Genomic DNA, 16,962 nt, shown 5'->3' on the forward strand with positions numbered 1-16,962 from the left:
TACGCCGTCCGTCGGATGGGAAGTTAAACTGAGTGACCCCTTAGCGCATTCAGTCAACAGAGTAGACTAATGCCGACGCCGGGTTTCCTACAACCCTTCCTTCTTTCCCATCCATCCTTAACGGCGCAAATGGCCTTGGCTGTCGGTCACCTCCTATATAATTTATTGCTATCTCCTTAAGCCACATTAGCGACAATCCAGAAAGAACCAACATATTCTGGAATAGAAAAACGCGAAAGTTAGAAACATTCAACTGTAAACATTTTATGAGGTGTATTAAAATGACTGGACATTCATGTAGCACAATACCGTTGATATAATTACACCAATTTCAATCCTCTTCCTTAAAATAATATTTAGCATGGTCTCATTTCATACGTGTAAGTAAAATACTTGAATTATTTAATTTAAAACGAGGCCATAAAAACTTGTTTTTACTGCAAATGTTGTCAGTAGTAAAATTCGACTATGGTTTTTGAGATATTTTCATTGTTTATATAATCTGTCTCATATGAAATTAGCCCTGTATTTCCTCAATTTAATAGCAAACAAAACACTCTCTATCTCTCATCTTAAATCCAAAAAGAAAATTCACGCGCGAGCCATTATGTCCAAAAACACTGCTGACGCAGTGTAAAAATTCTAAAAAACAGGTCAGGAAAATTCATCCTGCGTTGCAATACGTAAAAGAAATTGGTATTTTACCAATATATCTTTTGGATATCCTGTCCATGTTTTTGTAGCGACAAATCTCTTTTTCGCGGATATCTCAATGATAAACGTGGGCATCTTCTTCAGGTCATCTGAGTGAAGCTTCCAGGATAACATCGTACCATGAAGTTCCAGAATTTGCTCTCAAGGCCCATCGCACACTCCCTCTCGGAGGGAAAGTATAGTACGCAGACGTAAAACGCAGAGATAACGGTTACCATCAACCTAGACTGTGCTTAAACGAGCAATTGATATGCCTGAAACTAATGGGGCTTAATCGTCGTCAACCTCGTCTGACAACTACGGCCCGCATAGTTGCCAGGTGAGTCGGGCGGGATGCCCCTTCCATTAATTACGCCAGGCTGCTTTTGTAATCTTGACGAACTAATGATGCGGGTATTGGCCATTTGACAGACATTTACGAAATCTTCCTGACGAAGAGTGACGAAAGACGTCCTCCATTCAATGGCCAGGACAAGTCAGAAAACCTTGCGTAGGGAAAAAGGTCGGGGGGAGTTGTAGAAAGGACGAGCTCCAGCAAATCACTCACCTGACACTTGGGGTACTGCTCCTTTTCCGGTCTCTTCACCTTCCAGCCGAGGAGCGGTGGTATGCAGATGAGCCCGCTCATCACCCACACCATGGCAATCATGATGGCCGCCCGCAGCGGCGTCCGCCTCTTCAGGTAGTCCACGGCCTGCGTGATCGACCAATAGCGGTCGAGGCTAATAAGGCAAAGGTTCATGATGGACGCGGTGCACAGCAGCACGTCCGCCGCGGAGTGAATGTCGCACCACCACGCCCCGAATATCCAATAGCCCATGAGCTCGTTGGCCAACGAGAAGGGCATAATCACGAGACCGAGGAAGAAATCCGCCACGGCCAGCGACGCGATGAACCAATTCTGGATGTTCTTGAGGGCCTTCTCCGTCGCGATGGCGATGATGACCAGCATGTTGCCCACCACCACGACGATCATCAGCAGAGTCACTACGATCGAGGCGAGGATTATATGCGGCAGGGAGTAGCCGCTGGGGTAGTAGCCCAACCCCTCCGACCCGTTGCCCCCCCTCAGGATGATATACGTCTCGTTCGGGTAGTCGTCAAACGGGTAGCCGTCCTCGAAGCCGTACGTACCGTTGGTCCCACCGTCGAACGAGGAGTTCCCGGAGACGCCGAAGGCAGCGGCCGCCGCGGAGGCAGCCGAGGCTCCGAACGCCCCGGCGGCGGTGCCGTTGGCAAACGGGGCGGAAGGTTGCGGAGGCCCGTCCACCAAGAGAACGTAGTTGTCGTCGTCGAACTTAAAGAGGAGGTCGGAGGTGCCGTTTGTGGCCGCCCCATCGTCCTCGAATGGGAAAAACTCCATTGCGATATCGGGGGAGGTGTACTATGTATTTCAAGTTTAAAGTATTCGACCGATGTATGTATATTTATATATGTATTTACATATATATATTTATTATATATTGTTCAACAATTGTAAACGGAACGAAACTTAAATAATTCGGTTGAGAAAATTTATTGGTCTTTTCCTCTTTCTAACGCACCAATCCCACCCAGAAGCACAGTCTTTCAACTGACAATTTCAAAATTACACGCACACAAAAACACAACTCTGATCCTTGCAGATAATCAGTAAATGTGTATATGTTCAGAGTTTTCTTTTAATTATTATCCCAAGAACACTTTTATGCGACGCTCTTCGTTTAAGACGTGTGTTCCTCCCCTTTTCTAACGAGACCTAGAGATGATCACTTATTTCATTCGCTTTCCGGATCGGCAGCTGAAAAAACAATTACATTTCACAAGATGTCACATCGAAAAGAATTTTAATAAGAAAAAAATAATATGCAACAGTCTTAATTTGAGCACTCTCAACGCATTCGCACAAAGACCCCGCGAAGTGGCCTTGGTTTCTTCACTGCGGGAGAGAAGAGACACCGTTTAGTTTTCCTACTCGAGAGTGTGAGTGCCCGGCGAATGAAAAGGACATTCGACCACAAAGAAAAACTCCTCGGCGCATAAAAATATATTACTTAGAAAATCAAAAGCCTCGTCACAGTGAACCCGGCGCTGTTTGACCTAATGCCTCCTCGCTCGAGATACCCGAATGTCCGCTGGCTTATGCCTCTCCTCGCAAGTTTAAAAGAATGTAATGTTGCGGGAAAAGAAATGTTTTTTCATCCACAAAGCTGGGGAACTTCGCACTGTAAAACTTCCTGTCACTCATTCGTTCTGTTTACCCGTTTTAAATCGGAATAACACCTCCCGCTTTCACACTAACTGAGAAAGGTGTTCAATAAAGCGGATCGCCGAAGGTTTTCGTTCCCCCGTCCGCCCAATTACTCCCTCCCTTCCCTCTTCGTCCGCGCCTAGGGACCGTCGAAGTTCGGTCTGCTCACACGCCAGACTTGTCAGTTCCCATAAGATCCGTCTCGCGGAGGCGATCGGAAGACCCCCGCCCCCTCTCGTATCACACACGCACGCACTCACACACGAACACTCACTCGGCGCGATGGGAAGAGAAGATTGAGACAAAGGGGCAAATGGATTCTTCGCTGTCGATAAGAGCACACGGGTACGTAACGAATAAATTATCACACGTGTCGCTTGTTATCACTAGTCGACGGGACGCAGGGGGGGGGGGCTTCGGACCGGCCGTCCCCCGTCGCGGGGGCTGGCCCCCCTGCTGCCTACCCCTCGAGCCTCCCGGCCTCCCTCCTCCTCCCGCCCCACCTCCTCCTGCGCCTCCGCTTTCGACGGCCTCTCCTTCGACGCCTCGTCGCGTGCAGACGCTGCTGGTCTTGCGATTCGATGAGCGCGGCACGGGCGGCGGCCAGGGACATCACTCCGCGGGGCTAGCCCTGCACCTTCGTCCTCCGAGAGAAGGAAGCAGCCGCACCCGGGAGCGGTCGGTCGCGGCCTCCGCCCTCGAGCGGTCCCGCGGCCTCCGCCTGGGGCCACCGCCCGCCGTCTCCTCTCCCGCCCCCCGCCCACCCCCCACCTCCTCCTCCCCCCACCACCCTACGGCGCACCCCTCGACGGAGGCTGAGGAAGCACGACTGGCCGCCCCCTTTCGCCCAAGGGGGGGGGGTGTTGGTGGGGGGGGGGATTGTGGGGTGGTCAAAAGATTAGATGGGCCGCCCTTCGGGAGTGACCGCGTTGGCGAAAGAAGACGCTCTGGGGATTCAATCCTCAGCACGTCCTCGTTCCTTTACTTCACTCTTGAAAACACCCTCCTGCTTCTAAGAAAATGAAGTGTGCGACGATGTTGCTCAGCCCCAGAGTTGTGAATAAAGGATTCCAACGGGGATGAAATGGTCGAGAAGGGGAAGGGTGGGGTAAAAACAAATGGAGGAAAGCACCCTAATTTAGAAATTTAGAAATTTCTGTTTCAGACGTCTCCCGCCTTCCGTTTCATAAAGTTACCTCTGAAAAACAAGGACGTTAGGATCGAAGGAACGAAGAAGGGATCCTGGAAGAGAGGAGAAGGGTGTTTTAATCTCCGGAACCTCGGGTGGAGCCGCACCCCTGTTCCCAGGGTCGGTGGGGCGTTCCTGCCTCTCCCGCCCCTCCGCCGCGCACTCCCCACCCCTGCCCGGAGGCGCCGACACGATTCGGAATGGAATAAGCCTCTGTCGCCCCCCTTCCTCCCACTCGCCACATCCACAGGTGCAACTCTAGTGCAAGTGCCTCCCCTTCCACTGTCTCTCTCGCCCCTCCGGCCCCCGGGGGGGGGGGGAGGCGGCGGTTTGGTAGGGGGACTCGGCGGGAGGGAGGAGGGATTTGGGAATGTGTCCGAGAGTTAACTGGGGCTCTTGGCAGCCCTCTCTCGCAACCCTTTGTCTCTACCCGTCTCGAGTTTGTTTCGGTGGCGGGAAGTCGGCCGTGAAGATATTAACTCCGAAGGTGCACTTCCCCCCTCCCTAGCTGTTGCACCCGGCCAGAGACACTCCGTGGAGTGGAGGCCCTCGCCCGTTTCGTCGGGGGGGAAGGAAACAGAGGGACCGACCGGTAGGTTGCTCGCCTCGCGCCCGGGACGCGTTCCTCTCTCCCGTCCTCTCCTCTCTTCTTCTTCGGTGATTTGCTCTATCCACGCGTATCCGAACTTCTTTCTGCTTACCACTGCCTTTCACTTTCCGACATCGACCGCAGTTGATGTCGTCCTTAAACTACCTGAGCACGATGACAAACTAGTCAAATTGGTGCGGGGAGGACCCTTTTTAACTCCGTTTTGGAATTATTAGAATGAGGACGATAACCATAAAATGGGAGTATGCGATAGAGGGAAGCGTTCCACTCCTCCCCACAAGTCACTTTGGGTTTTTCCTGACAACAAGACAAAAGAAAACAAAATAAAGAAATGACCCCTTCTGAGTAGTCCGTGGAGCGTGACGCCCCCACGCACTTTCCTCCTTCACACGCGTTTGTTCCTGCTGGAGTATGTGCTCGTGTAAAATGAGACGTTTCACTCGTTCGTCCGGGTTTTAGAATGTTTTCATAGTAATCCTTGAGATGATGTCTTGTGTACTATTTCTTTATTTTCCCGGATGTCTTTCTTCAGAAACACACACGTACATACACACGAGGTGAATAAAGAACTCATGAGTTTCTATCCACTCCTGGGGCACACTCGAACTAACGTCGTTGATTTGCGAAATAGGAAATTGATATCTCTGCGTTTCTTTTATTTTAACCACGACAACTTACATACACAACATTTTGAAGGGATAATGGAAGTAATGAAAGAAAAATTTCACCGATGACCCGCATGAATGGGTAAGCTAAGGGGTTTGTCTGCGTAAACGATGGTTCCGAGCCGAAGTATTCACGAAATCACGCGTCCGTCGCACTTCAAGTGTCGATGGACTCTCGTATTTTTCCTGAACGGTTAAATGAAAAAAAATAAATTGACCGCTATAGCTTCAAACTGTATCGAAGCCGATTGATACGAGTGAATGATCTTTAACCGTCACCCAACGGAAAGAGAGAGGCTTCTCGTAAGGATTCGGGCGGAGGACTGGAGGAATCGGGTCGAAAGCAGACGCGACGGGCACCTAGCTGGTGGGAGAGCCAAGGATCCTGCCAAGTTCAGGGTCAAGGTCTCTGTAAGGAGCGCAGTGGGAAGTGCTCTTATTGTTTTTTTCCGCTGACCTGACAGGCCTCAGGGCAGGTCGTTGGCACTAGCGCGGTGGGGGTGCTCCTTCCCCGGAGTCGTGGTGACATGGGCCGCTTTGAAGGGCTTCGGGGGGCATCGGGTGTTATGGCCCAAGGACGCGACCCGGTGACCCGGTCGAAGAATGTCTCCTGCGCTCGTGCTTACGCCACAAATGTTTTCGAGGGTTTTTTGTGGATGGAGTGTGCCATTTTGTTTATACGAGGTAGGTAAATGCGGAAAATTGAAAAGCTTTAGGCACAGGGTCGAATTGGTGTGGTTTTGAATTTGTGGCGGATCGTACACCGATGATAGAATGGAATCGGGAGCTGTTTGTTCTTCGCTTATCGATGAATTTTCCGCGTTTCGTCGGGCGCTTTAGTGAGTCGCTTGAGTTAATGAAAGTCTGCAAAAGACCAAGTGAGGCAATCGCAAGTGTGTGGCATGCCGGAGAGAAAAGAGACGAGCCAGTGTTACGCCCGGGGCGTCCATCCACTTTTGTTGGTCTTGCAAGTGACTTGGCATTAAAATTGGGAAAAAAAGTCAAATTGGGTGTCAAAAGTCTTCTTCTGAGTGGAGAGATGGTGCGAGGGAGCTTTGCTAGGGTTTGGGCATATCTGCAGGGCCCTTTTAACGTGAAAGTGGGGTAAAGCACTGGTATATCGCTTGTGTTTGTAGCAAACTTAGTTTCACCTCGGACACTCTTCCTTTATATCTGGAAGAAGGAAAGGTTCTTTCTTTCCCCGGAGAGTGAAATCCGCGCCCAATATTGGTTAGTCACCGCCCCCTCTCGCACTCCTCCCCCGGATCTGACTCAATCTATCTTTAGCTTACCTCGACGTCTGCTCTTTCCCAAGAAGAAACAAAGTTTGGGACGAGGAGCAGGAAAAATTTACGCCGAAAAAATAATTTTGGAAGTAATATTCCGCGGCGGTTTCTTTAGTGAATACGTATCGAGTGAATGGGGGTGGGGACACAGGGAAGTATGGCTGCCGAATGAAATGACGACGGAATCGGAATTGGTTTGTTTTTTTACCCCTACTTCAGGAAAGCCTCGGGAAGCAGCGAAAATGAGGGATTACGCGACGGAGTCGCTGGATCCGAACAAAAGACTCTCCTTCTCCTTTCCCTGATTCCTTTTGTTCCTCTCTGAGTGGCGGAATTCCGCTCTATTTTTATTATTTCGGAAGCTCAAAAATAATGCCTTCCCGTCTTTCTTTTTTGGTTGGCGGCGACTAGCGCACGACGTTGCTTTCTCCTACGTGCGCGATTCCCCTTCAATTACGGCCGTTTCATAGATCCCTGAACGGGTTATCCGTCTTCCAAAACGTAGGCCGTTCTAAAATATTGCCATTGCATGGGAAAACAAATAATGAGAGGCAAGTGCTGATCAATTGGAAGCAGACAATTTATAAACAAAGTGTTGAACGCCTTTCAAGAAAATCTTTTTATTTACGAGTAAGACTAAAAACAATTCAATCCGAATACACACACGAAAGAAGGAAAGTTTTGCTCTACTGAGAAAGACAGGGGGGGGAGGGTTAATGTAAATACGCGATTTCCTTTCACTTTCCTTAGACTTGGCCGTCTGGGCAAAGGAACAGTTTCCGGGAAGGTATACCGAAAATATTTCTAAAATATGAATTTGCTCTCCTCCTCAACGGGATATTTCAATAAGTTATTGTTAAAAAATGGTAAGTAGGTATCTGGGTCACGATAGAGAGTTTTTAGTCTGAATTTGACTCGGTGGATTATTTTTTATCTCTGAAGGAAGACAAATTGGAAATATCAAAACAGCCTCAGCAATACTTTTACGACGTACAAACAGGTACAGACAATGAACTACGCCCTAAACCAAGACATCTACGGAAATTCTTATGCGCCGCCAAGATCAGCCCGTGGGGGATATATGAACTACACTGGATATTCTCAAGGGAGGGATTCGATTATTTTGAAGAGGCACCGGTCAAGCGGGAGGCGAACGCCAGGGGGGGGGGTACCCAAGTAGGTCGGGTTGAGGAGGTGAGTGCCTTACCCAGGGAGTATGCCTTTGCTTTAATTCAAACGTCCCCGTCTCCTCCAAAGCAGAATGCGAAGAGAAGACTAACTGGGCGAAAATCGTTGCATATAAGTCGCTCGTCTTACTTTAAAAAGAAGGGCGCGCACTTTTTTCCAATTTTTTCATCCTTTTGTGAATTAATATATTTATTTTTAATCGAAGGGCACCTGCGTCGAATTATTGCCTATTTTTGATCTTCCACTTCACCGCACCGAAGACCAAAAAGAGTGAATTCGAATCCAGCAGTGTCCTAAGTTTAAAAAACTAATGACATGTACCCGTTTTGCCCGAGAGAAACCTCAATTCAGAGACCACGATAATAATGCGAAAAAATTGGATAAAACGTTTAATTACTCATTTATTTTATTCGATTAAATATTTTGAAAAAGTTCTTCCTTTTATTTAGCACTCAACTTTCTTCATGTTGCAAAGCGAAGGGCAGAGAAATGGGATGGAATTAATTGTTTCCTGCCCGCTTCGATCTACAGAAAGGAAACGTTGTTCACGTCTAATTCTCCACTTGCTCACTTTTTCCGCTCCTTCAAAAAGAATCGCATCCTTTACTATTGCGTCTCACCACAGAAAAGAGACCATGCAATGCTGTCAAGAGTTCAAATTTCTTATCCACTTCTTGCAAGCTCGCAAACGACTATTTCTTAACTCTTTCCCACCTAAGTGACGCAAGCCTCACACTAAGCACATGCAGTTGCTCCCGCATCAAATTATATTGCTTGATTTTTGATTTATGCGGTGTTTTATATGTACACGTTTATTTGCACACTTATTTTTATATTAATTTTAATATAATTAGGGATTTCAAAGAGATTTTACACACGAAAAATTCGACGCAGAATTGGTACACGGAATCCGCTTCTTTTGAAATGAAATATGAAATGAAGTCATGGAGGGTGGTTGGAACTGTTTGTGCTTCGGCCTTGAATATTACGACGAGATTTTATTTTCAATATTTCTGGCCAATTGTAATTCTAGGGATATGAAAGGAGTGATGAAAGTTGCGTCTTTGAACCGCTCCGACAAAACTAATGAGACTTGGATCTAAATACAAACAGAAGAGAGAGAAAAATTGAAAACCTGGTTATAATTAGATAGATTTGATGATGGTATACTTGAAAATAAAATGTTAGATTGGTAAAAAAAATCTCCGCACAATTAATAATTGAATGGGTGACTTAACCTCAGAAAAATCGTATCCAGAGGCAGAGAGGCAACGGGTCTTTTCCAGGGTGACCTTTGGTGTTGATGCAGCACTTCCTATTAGTTCTTTGCGCTAAAAATGATGCAAGTGGTGATTTTTCCGAATATTATCCTGGAGTTCACGATAATGCCCCATATATTCCCGTTCTCCGAAGAATTCTGAGTTGTCTTTCAATCCCCCCTGGTCACAACTTGCCTTCTATTTCCTCTTGAACACTCTTCTACGAAAGGTCTAATCAAAGCTCTTACCCTGCCCTTATTCTAACCTGTCTCTCTTTAAACAGCCGCGCTTGTAAAAAGTTTCACGGAAACGGTTTGGATCGGAGTGCCATGGTGTGACCGGTTTCAACCTCGATAGTCCGGGAGGCTGCGCGGGTTGCGAAGGGATGATTGAAGGAGGCTTCGCGTACGATTAATTCTCCTAGTTATTCCTTCTCGTCTTGACTGTCCTGCGCTCGAGAGAGATGACCCTCACGAGTGTGTCGGAGCTTCATGAAAATGGATGCTCTGTTCTTTTTTCTGGGAGAGGAGGACTGAGAATGAAGCCATATCCGCGAAAGCTACGATCACGATTCCGCCTTTGGTGTGCGCGTTGCGATAAATTCAAAACACTCGCTTCAATATGGAAATGAACTTATCCACCGTCGAAACGATTAAAAGGCGCTGGAGGTTAGATACGTCAAACTCCTACTCTATGTTTATCCTAATTTAGTACACACATACACGCACACACTTATATGTATATACAACACAGAACGGTTACAAATGTAACTACTTCCTAAAGGTTACTTTTTAAAAATTTCGAAAATTCTCACTATTTTTGTCCCACAAGATATTATTGATTCAACCAACCAAATCTACCAGCCGACGAAATTACGGTTACCGTTGGTTTGCTTTCTGTATTCGCGGAACTCGCGTCTTTGGCTCAAACGTCCTTAAGGGCCTTTCGCGAAAATCTGCAGTGACGGTAACAGCGACGATATTTACCCGTCTTCATTCCGTAAAAAACTCTCCGTATAAAAATAATCTTGACCCTCTTATTTAGGAAAACGTTTTTATTAATCTTACTTATCACTAACAATAACTACTCAGGAAATTAAGTTTGATCACGAGAGAGCATAAGTAGGTATAAAACGAGTGTATTATTTGGGAGGAGGGGCGGGGCTCTTCAAAGTTCTTCCCTTCAAGAAAACCTTTACTTTTCACCTCTTTTTTCTTCAATCACTGGAAGACTGTGTGATCCACTGTCGTTTATTAAGAAACGCTCAGGCAATGGAAAAGAGAATAAATTAATTTGTCACGAAGACAAAATTTCGATAGATAGGATTTATACAATGTTATTAATCTTGGGATCGTTAAACCCTGGTCGGTGGAGCTAAGACACGAATATTTTCTTTCAATTATTGTGTCGACAGAAAAAAATAACTGGATTGCTTGAATCTAAAAATATATATTTCGCTAAAGAGGAGAAAGAGAAAGTGCGTGCGGCGACCAAAATTATTAGGCAAAGAATAGTAATTTTAGCCGATGAATCTTGTTTGATATATAAGCGAAAGACTTATCGGGCTACGTGATTGAGTGTCAGAAAAATGCGATAAATGTCTGTCACTTTAAGCTTGCAATCAATTTCTAATGCGTTCAAAAGGAGAGAGAGAGGCGACGATATTATTTTCCACCAGCGATGGCGAGAGACATGAGAGATTTATTTTTTTTTGGTTTTAATCTGATTTAATGTTGGACAGGTAAAAAAATCTTGGGGTCAAACAAAGCTCCCTGCATGTGAGGGGGGGGGGGGTCGGGATTCCCCAGGGGGAGGGAAGGAGAAATGGAATTGATGGGGGGTGGGTTCGGGGGGGGGGTTAGTTGTCCGAAGGGGGCGGGGCTTCTCCTCTCTGCTGAGCCCCCCGAGGGCCCCTCGCGGCCGAGACACTGAACGAAAGGCTCCTCGGGAGTGAGTCGACTTGGCCGCCGCGGACCTCCCGCCCGGCACCACGTGGCCCGCCGCGCTCAGCGGTCGCCTTCCCGCCGCACCCGCGCCCCATCGCCGTGGGCTCTCGCAACCGCGCCGGCGAGGGGTGGCGCCGGCGATGCGAGGGGGCGGGCCCGCGCTGAGTCCCGGGGCCGCGATATCGTGGGCCGGCACGAGAAACGAGAGGGACCCTAGTGTGCACGGGCGGTGGCGTGTTGGGACAATGGCACGCGCGGACGGGAAACGAAATCCAGCCGATAAGCTTCCCGGCACATCACGTCCTCAAAAGAATATTGTTTCCTTCCTGCCGTGGACCGCGTGGGGAGCAAAACTTGAATTACAATTCTTCAAAGAATTGAATGACGAATTACTTTTCGAGAGTGAATATGAATGAAACGAATGAGCATGATTGGAACAGCCTTCTCATTCCTGTGGTGAGGGTTTAAATGATTCTCAATTAATATAATGGTAGTAAGATTTATTGGTTTCCATTTTAAGTTTGAATATATTTATATTTTTATATGCGGATAAATATGAGATTGCGTAGTATATATCATTTGTGGCTACATTTCCCGAGTTATTTGCGCAAACATAACCCCTCAACTTTTTTGTCCCGGGGTCTCCCAGTTGGGGTCTCCGCCCCCCCCCCTTCTACCTGCTGTGGCCTTCCTTGGCTCGAGAAGAGATTTGAAAGGGATTTCACTCAATTTAATTCCTCTTTCGATGCGAAAATTGGTGTTCACTTGCGAAGAAGGCTGCGGGAGGTCGTCGAGGCGAGAGGAAGGAGAGCAGCGGGGGAGGAAAAGCGGGAGAGGGCAGCCGGAGATGGCGGCAACAAAATATGGGAGTCGGTGAGAGTGCGTAGCGGGGGAAGTGGAGGTGCCAGACGAAGGGATGCGAGACGAGGGGAGAGAGCAGGGGGTAAGATGAGGGATCGGAAAGGGTGGCGAGAGGGGGCTCTGAGAGTAATTAATGGATGAGGAAATTTTTCTTCTCGGAGGGATGATTCCGTTATATCCCCAAAACCTTTCTTCCCTTCTCCCCCTTCTAGATTACTTCACGTCCTTCTGCCTAACCACTGCACCACCGCAAAGAGTTCATTCCTTTCCCAGAACCGCAATCAACGACATCCAGGGCAGTGACCTATTCGCTGCACGGGAGTCCGTCCGCACGAGGATAGGGGATGAAAAGAGATGAATAGCGCGAGGCGGAAGCACCGGGGTGAACGAGCAGGAGAAGAAGACGTGGCTGACCCCCCCCTCCCCCAACACGTAGCTCACGACACTTGATCTCTCGGGGGCAGAGTGGAGTGGTCGTCCAACCGCGCGCCGGCGTCGGATCCCTCCCGGCGACGGAGCCGGGCCCTCCCGGGGAGCGCGCGACGATGCCCTTCCCTCTTTCTTGCCTCCGCCCTTGGAGACTCCACGGAATAGTCTCTCCTCCCGCGAGGACGCGACGGCGACGTCGTCGGCCGCCCTTGGGGGGGAGGGATTTGGGCCTAAGGCGGCTGCGGCCGTCCGCGCATTGGTCACCAGGGCTGAGGTAAGGATGGCCCCCGAGGGTCACCGAAAGCCCAGGAACCCGGCGATTCGGTCATACCACGGCGATGATCGCGGAAGTGTTAAGTATTGGTCAAATCGCACCTTTTCCGAAGATCACGCCAGTGGTGCTGATAAGTATTTGTGCGGAATTTGTGGGAAGGTTTGGGATCAAATTAGAAGGAATATAAATGTTGTTGTTGAGCGGAAGATTGCGAGTTCTGGCCTTATTTCTTCGCTCGGTGTCGGCGAGGGTTCTGGAGAGCCCGGGATATCAGAGGAGGAAGGGTCCGGGCGGAGAGGGGTCCGTCGGGGGAGGCCCGCGAGGAGCGAGCAAGTGGTTAGCACTTGGGCGCCGAGGGAGTCCGCGTGGAAAGACGAGCACCGCCCCCACTCCCTCCTCCCCTCTTTCCATTAGTTCACTTCCAGGAGCGGGGCACGAGCCCAAAGCGGAAAGGCGGCGCTTGGCCGACACTCCTCTTTCCCCCCTCCACTTCCTTCTGTTGTCGTTGCCTCTCCTTCCCGGGGGAGGGGGGCGGAGGGGGAACCGGAGGCAGTCTAGGAAGAGAAGGAAGAGGCGAGAACTTTCGGTGCGAGAGCGGCTTTCCGTTTGGCGGAGAGGGGACGCCTCCGCTCCCAAGACGCAGCACCAACCCCGGAAGGTGCACGAGGCGGAGAGGGATGCACCGTCCCTCCCTTTCGGCCAAGGGTTGCGCCACGGCCGCCGTGCGTGGGGGCGGGTTGTCCTGGGGCGGCGCGGCAAGAAAGAGGGAGGGCGAAGACGTCCCTCGCCGGGCTCCCGACGGTGCTTCCGACGGACACTTCTTCCCCTCCCGACGGCCACTCGTCACTCTCCTCCTCCTCCCCCCCACCAAGCGCTCGCTCTCTTCCCGGTCCCCTCACCCCCGGAGCACTTCTCTTCCGTCTCTCTCTCTCTCTTATCTTCCTACCCCCACCCAAAGAACACGCTCTCCCTCCCTCCCTCTCTCCTCCGCTCTATCTCCAGCTGAACACTACTCTTGGCACCGCCAGCCTCTCTCTACCGCTGCCAGAAGCACACTGACGTCGTCGGTTGAAAGCACACGGCGCGGCAGGGGCGCCTGGCCGGTGCGAGGGTGAGGGGGGGCAGGGTGGTGCGGGAGGAGAGGGGGAGACGGCCGCTTCACGGGAGCGGCTGAAGGGAGGGGAGGAGAGGGGCGTGGGGAAGAAAGGGGCTGGGTGAGAGGACGGGCGGAGAGGGGGTTGAGGGGGGGGGGGAGAAGGTATTGGGCTGCGTTGCTCGGTGATATATACGCTCGCCACTCCGGGAACCAGTCCGTATGTCCGCTGCATTTTGTTGCGACTGGTTGGACAAATATCAGAGGGGTTATAAGGCCCCTGCACTGATCTAAATACTTCAGAATTATTTTTAGCACGCCTGCTATGTTGAGCTCGTGGAAGTGTGTTAAATAATGGAAGAGATTGTACTCGAAAAATAAACGCAAGGGCAGAGAAAAGAAGTCCATTTTTAATTATTGATATGGTTGCTCAACTATTTACACCTGACAGCTGAAAAACTCCCGCAAAACGCGCAGTACTTTGTCTTTGCACTATTTCTGTCATCGGATTTTAAACATTCAACCAAATGCCTTAAAAAAATGTTAATTTTACTCCCAGGTAATCCGGTGTTTTCCCTTGTACCCCCCATCCTGCGTATCCAATCATCTCAATCTCTCGTCCGTCCACGTCTTTTGTCTTCTTCCATTTCCCACAAAGTTTGCCTTTCCCCTTACTAAGCCGGTCACTTCTTGCTTTACTCTTCTCTCAATTCAATTATTTTATCTCCAATGAGCTTCCGTGTTGCATCTCCAAATTCTCAAATCTAAATTTGATTCGCTTCCATCCAGATCGCCAGATTTCGAAACAAAATAAATTACATAGATTCGGTTCAAAACAGAGGTACTCAGCTATGGTTCTCCTGTAGTATTAGAACGCCGTTAACGTTACAGTCTTCTGAGTGCCTCTTGGAGCCATAGGAATACAAATACATCCGTAAGATTAAATCGGGCCCGTGCCTTTACGAATCGAACGTGTTGAATTGCTCGTAAACTAAGAACACCAAATGTATATTCAGCTGCGGATATATTTGTTGTTTTTCCTATTTTTGAAAGAATGAACTATAATTAGACCTAAAGAACATTTTCATAGATCTTCTACGGTTTACTGCCCTGATTTAAAGGGTGTGGTAGACTGGCGAGGCAAGGTAAGTAAGAGTGACTTTATTTTTCAATGAAAACTTGATTTCACATTTTTCATTCAAAGCAGAAAGTTTTTTAGAAATGAGATTCTTTCAGAAACAAAATATGGGTGCAAATTTTAGCCGGAGTGCTTAGCTTAATAGTTAGCTTTTGCATGGCGAGGGGCAAGAGCTGGTGATTTTTCTTGTCGATATTAATTCATGTTTCGCATTACCAAGTATCATAATTTTTTCAAAAACAGCCTTACCATATGGGCTTTCGATATTTTTTTTCTCGATTCTTATATTCTGGTGTTATTTAATTCAGTAGGAGTTATATTTTTATGGAAATATTCCAAACGCCGTGGTCATGTCACGGTTGATGCGTAGATCAAGGAAAAACCATCGAAAGGTAGCCAAATGTTCATCCTCTAAATGCGATTCAGGCTCACAAACATAGGAATGCGAGAATCCGTCCGTCTCGAGCAGTGCTCATGTGATTGGTTGTACTCCTTCAAATTATTCTTTGAATGGTCGGAAAGCAAAATATCATCTCCAAATCGAAAGATGATTTTTTCCGTTAGTGATAGGAGTCTATGTTTGGGATTTAATCTCAGTTCTCGTATTTTCCCGATGCCCTCTCTTCAATTTTAATCTTGAACTTTCTATTCACTCAGAGGCTTTTGAAATTGTCTTTTATAATCCGCCTCAATTTCATTCCGGGCCTTGCTCATGATTTCTCATCCACCGTTATTCCATCATTCGGTGACCTAGAACGCATCAAAGAAGTCAGGGAAATTTTCTCCAATCAATGGAACCATCTTCTGTTATCTCATAAGGACTTCATTTTTAAGTTCAAAATCCATTTAGTCATATTCATCATAGACATTTCAACTTATTAGCGCCTCCAAATAACCGTAAACTGTGTAGTAGAACCAATTCTCCAAATGTCTCATTTCTCGAAAATCTAGTGCTCTTCAATTACGCACCTTTGTAAATACTCACTAACATTATTCTTCTGTCCGAATATTTTAGTGAGATGATGTATAACATGCTAAATATTTAACTCAGACAAATGCATTGCTTTTCCTTAGTTACCATTGATTGTCATCTTTAAGATCTGAATTATGGTGACTCATGGTAATAAAATTTCTTTTCACCCATTTGGCTCCCTAAATATCATATTTTTGTTGCATTGAGACCAAGTTAGATATTTGCACCAGAATAATAGCGAATCGAGTGCTATATAACGTGGTGCATAGCGACCACTGCGGTAGAAACCTTCTGAAGGATCTCGTCTTTTGCACCTCCTCAAGCACATTGCCGACAATAGTCCGATTTTTCTTCAAACTAAATGTTGCAAACGATTGTAATATTTGATTGTTAATCTTACCAAAGCAGAGAACTTTGCAATAATCAATATCTTTGTAAGCACTTAGCAAATTACACTTTCACAACTTCCGAAATTAAACTCAATTCATATGGATTCGTTTATTGTTTCAGAACTAAATTCATTATATCAAATACCAATCAGAGACAAAAATAAAATAAACGTGAAAATATGACATATATTTTACTTAAAGTTAAGATGATAAAATAGTTTCTAGAAATCAGGATAATGGATTGCCGTGGTAACCTTGGCATGGAATGTTAATATTTAATACCGGACTTTGTGACACCATTCTTTCAGGTCATTTTGATCTTTTATGATGAATAAATTAATTACTTGATCACAACTATATTTTTACAATTCAACAAATAAGTGAAACATTATTTTTTGTATGCTTCAGCATCCAAAAGTAATAGAAAGAGATGTAATGTATTTTACTACATATATATTTATGTATGTATGATACTTTAAATAGATATTTCTCAACCAATACTATTTTTTATAATTACATTTTTACTTTCATACGTTACTTTTGCTGCTTTGCTCTTGCAGTTCTGTATGACTTTACACTTATATTTCAAATTCCTTTTTCCAAGGGTCCTGCCTGATTTACGGCCTGACTTGTTTAATTACCAGTAAGTTACCTCGCAATTGATTGAATGCATTTCCTTCATAATATTTTTCATGCAGTGACTAACTTCAAATTTAAA

At 47.2% G+C, this 16,962-nt stretch overlaps 1 protein-coding gene across 1 annotated transcript; it reads right to left on the bottom strand.

Moving 5' to 3' along the window:
- Nucleotides 1–1,129: 1,129 nt before the first annotated feature.
- Nucleotides 1,130–2,077, bottom strand: LOC139691396 (alpha-2C adrenergic receptor-like). Its single transcript, XM_071589193.1, has one exon. It carries the CDS (start codon nt 2,075–2,077, stop codon nt 1,130–1,132), a length of 948 nt encoding a protein of 315 aa, XP_071445294.1.
- Between the last annotated feature and the right edge of the window lie 14,885 nt (nt 2,078–16,962).

This window comes from Hetaerina americana, unplaced genomic scaffold, assembly GCF_022747635.1.
Source record: "Hetaerina americana unplaced genomic scaffold, ioHetAmer1.1.p SCAF_34, whole genome shotgun sequence".
Classification (NCBI taxonomy): domain Eukaryota; kingdom Metazoa; phylum Arthropoda; class Insecta; order Odonata; family Calopterygidae; genus Hetaerina; species Hetaerina americana.

Excerpts from the sequence above, each read along its gene's own strand:
- LOC139691396 (XM_071589193.1), bottom strand. The coding sequence starts at position 2,077 with ATGGAGTTTTTCCCATTCGAGGACGATGGGGCGGCCACAAACGGCACC.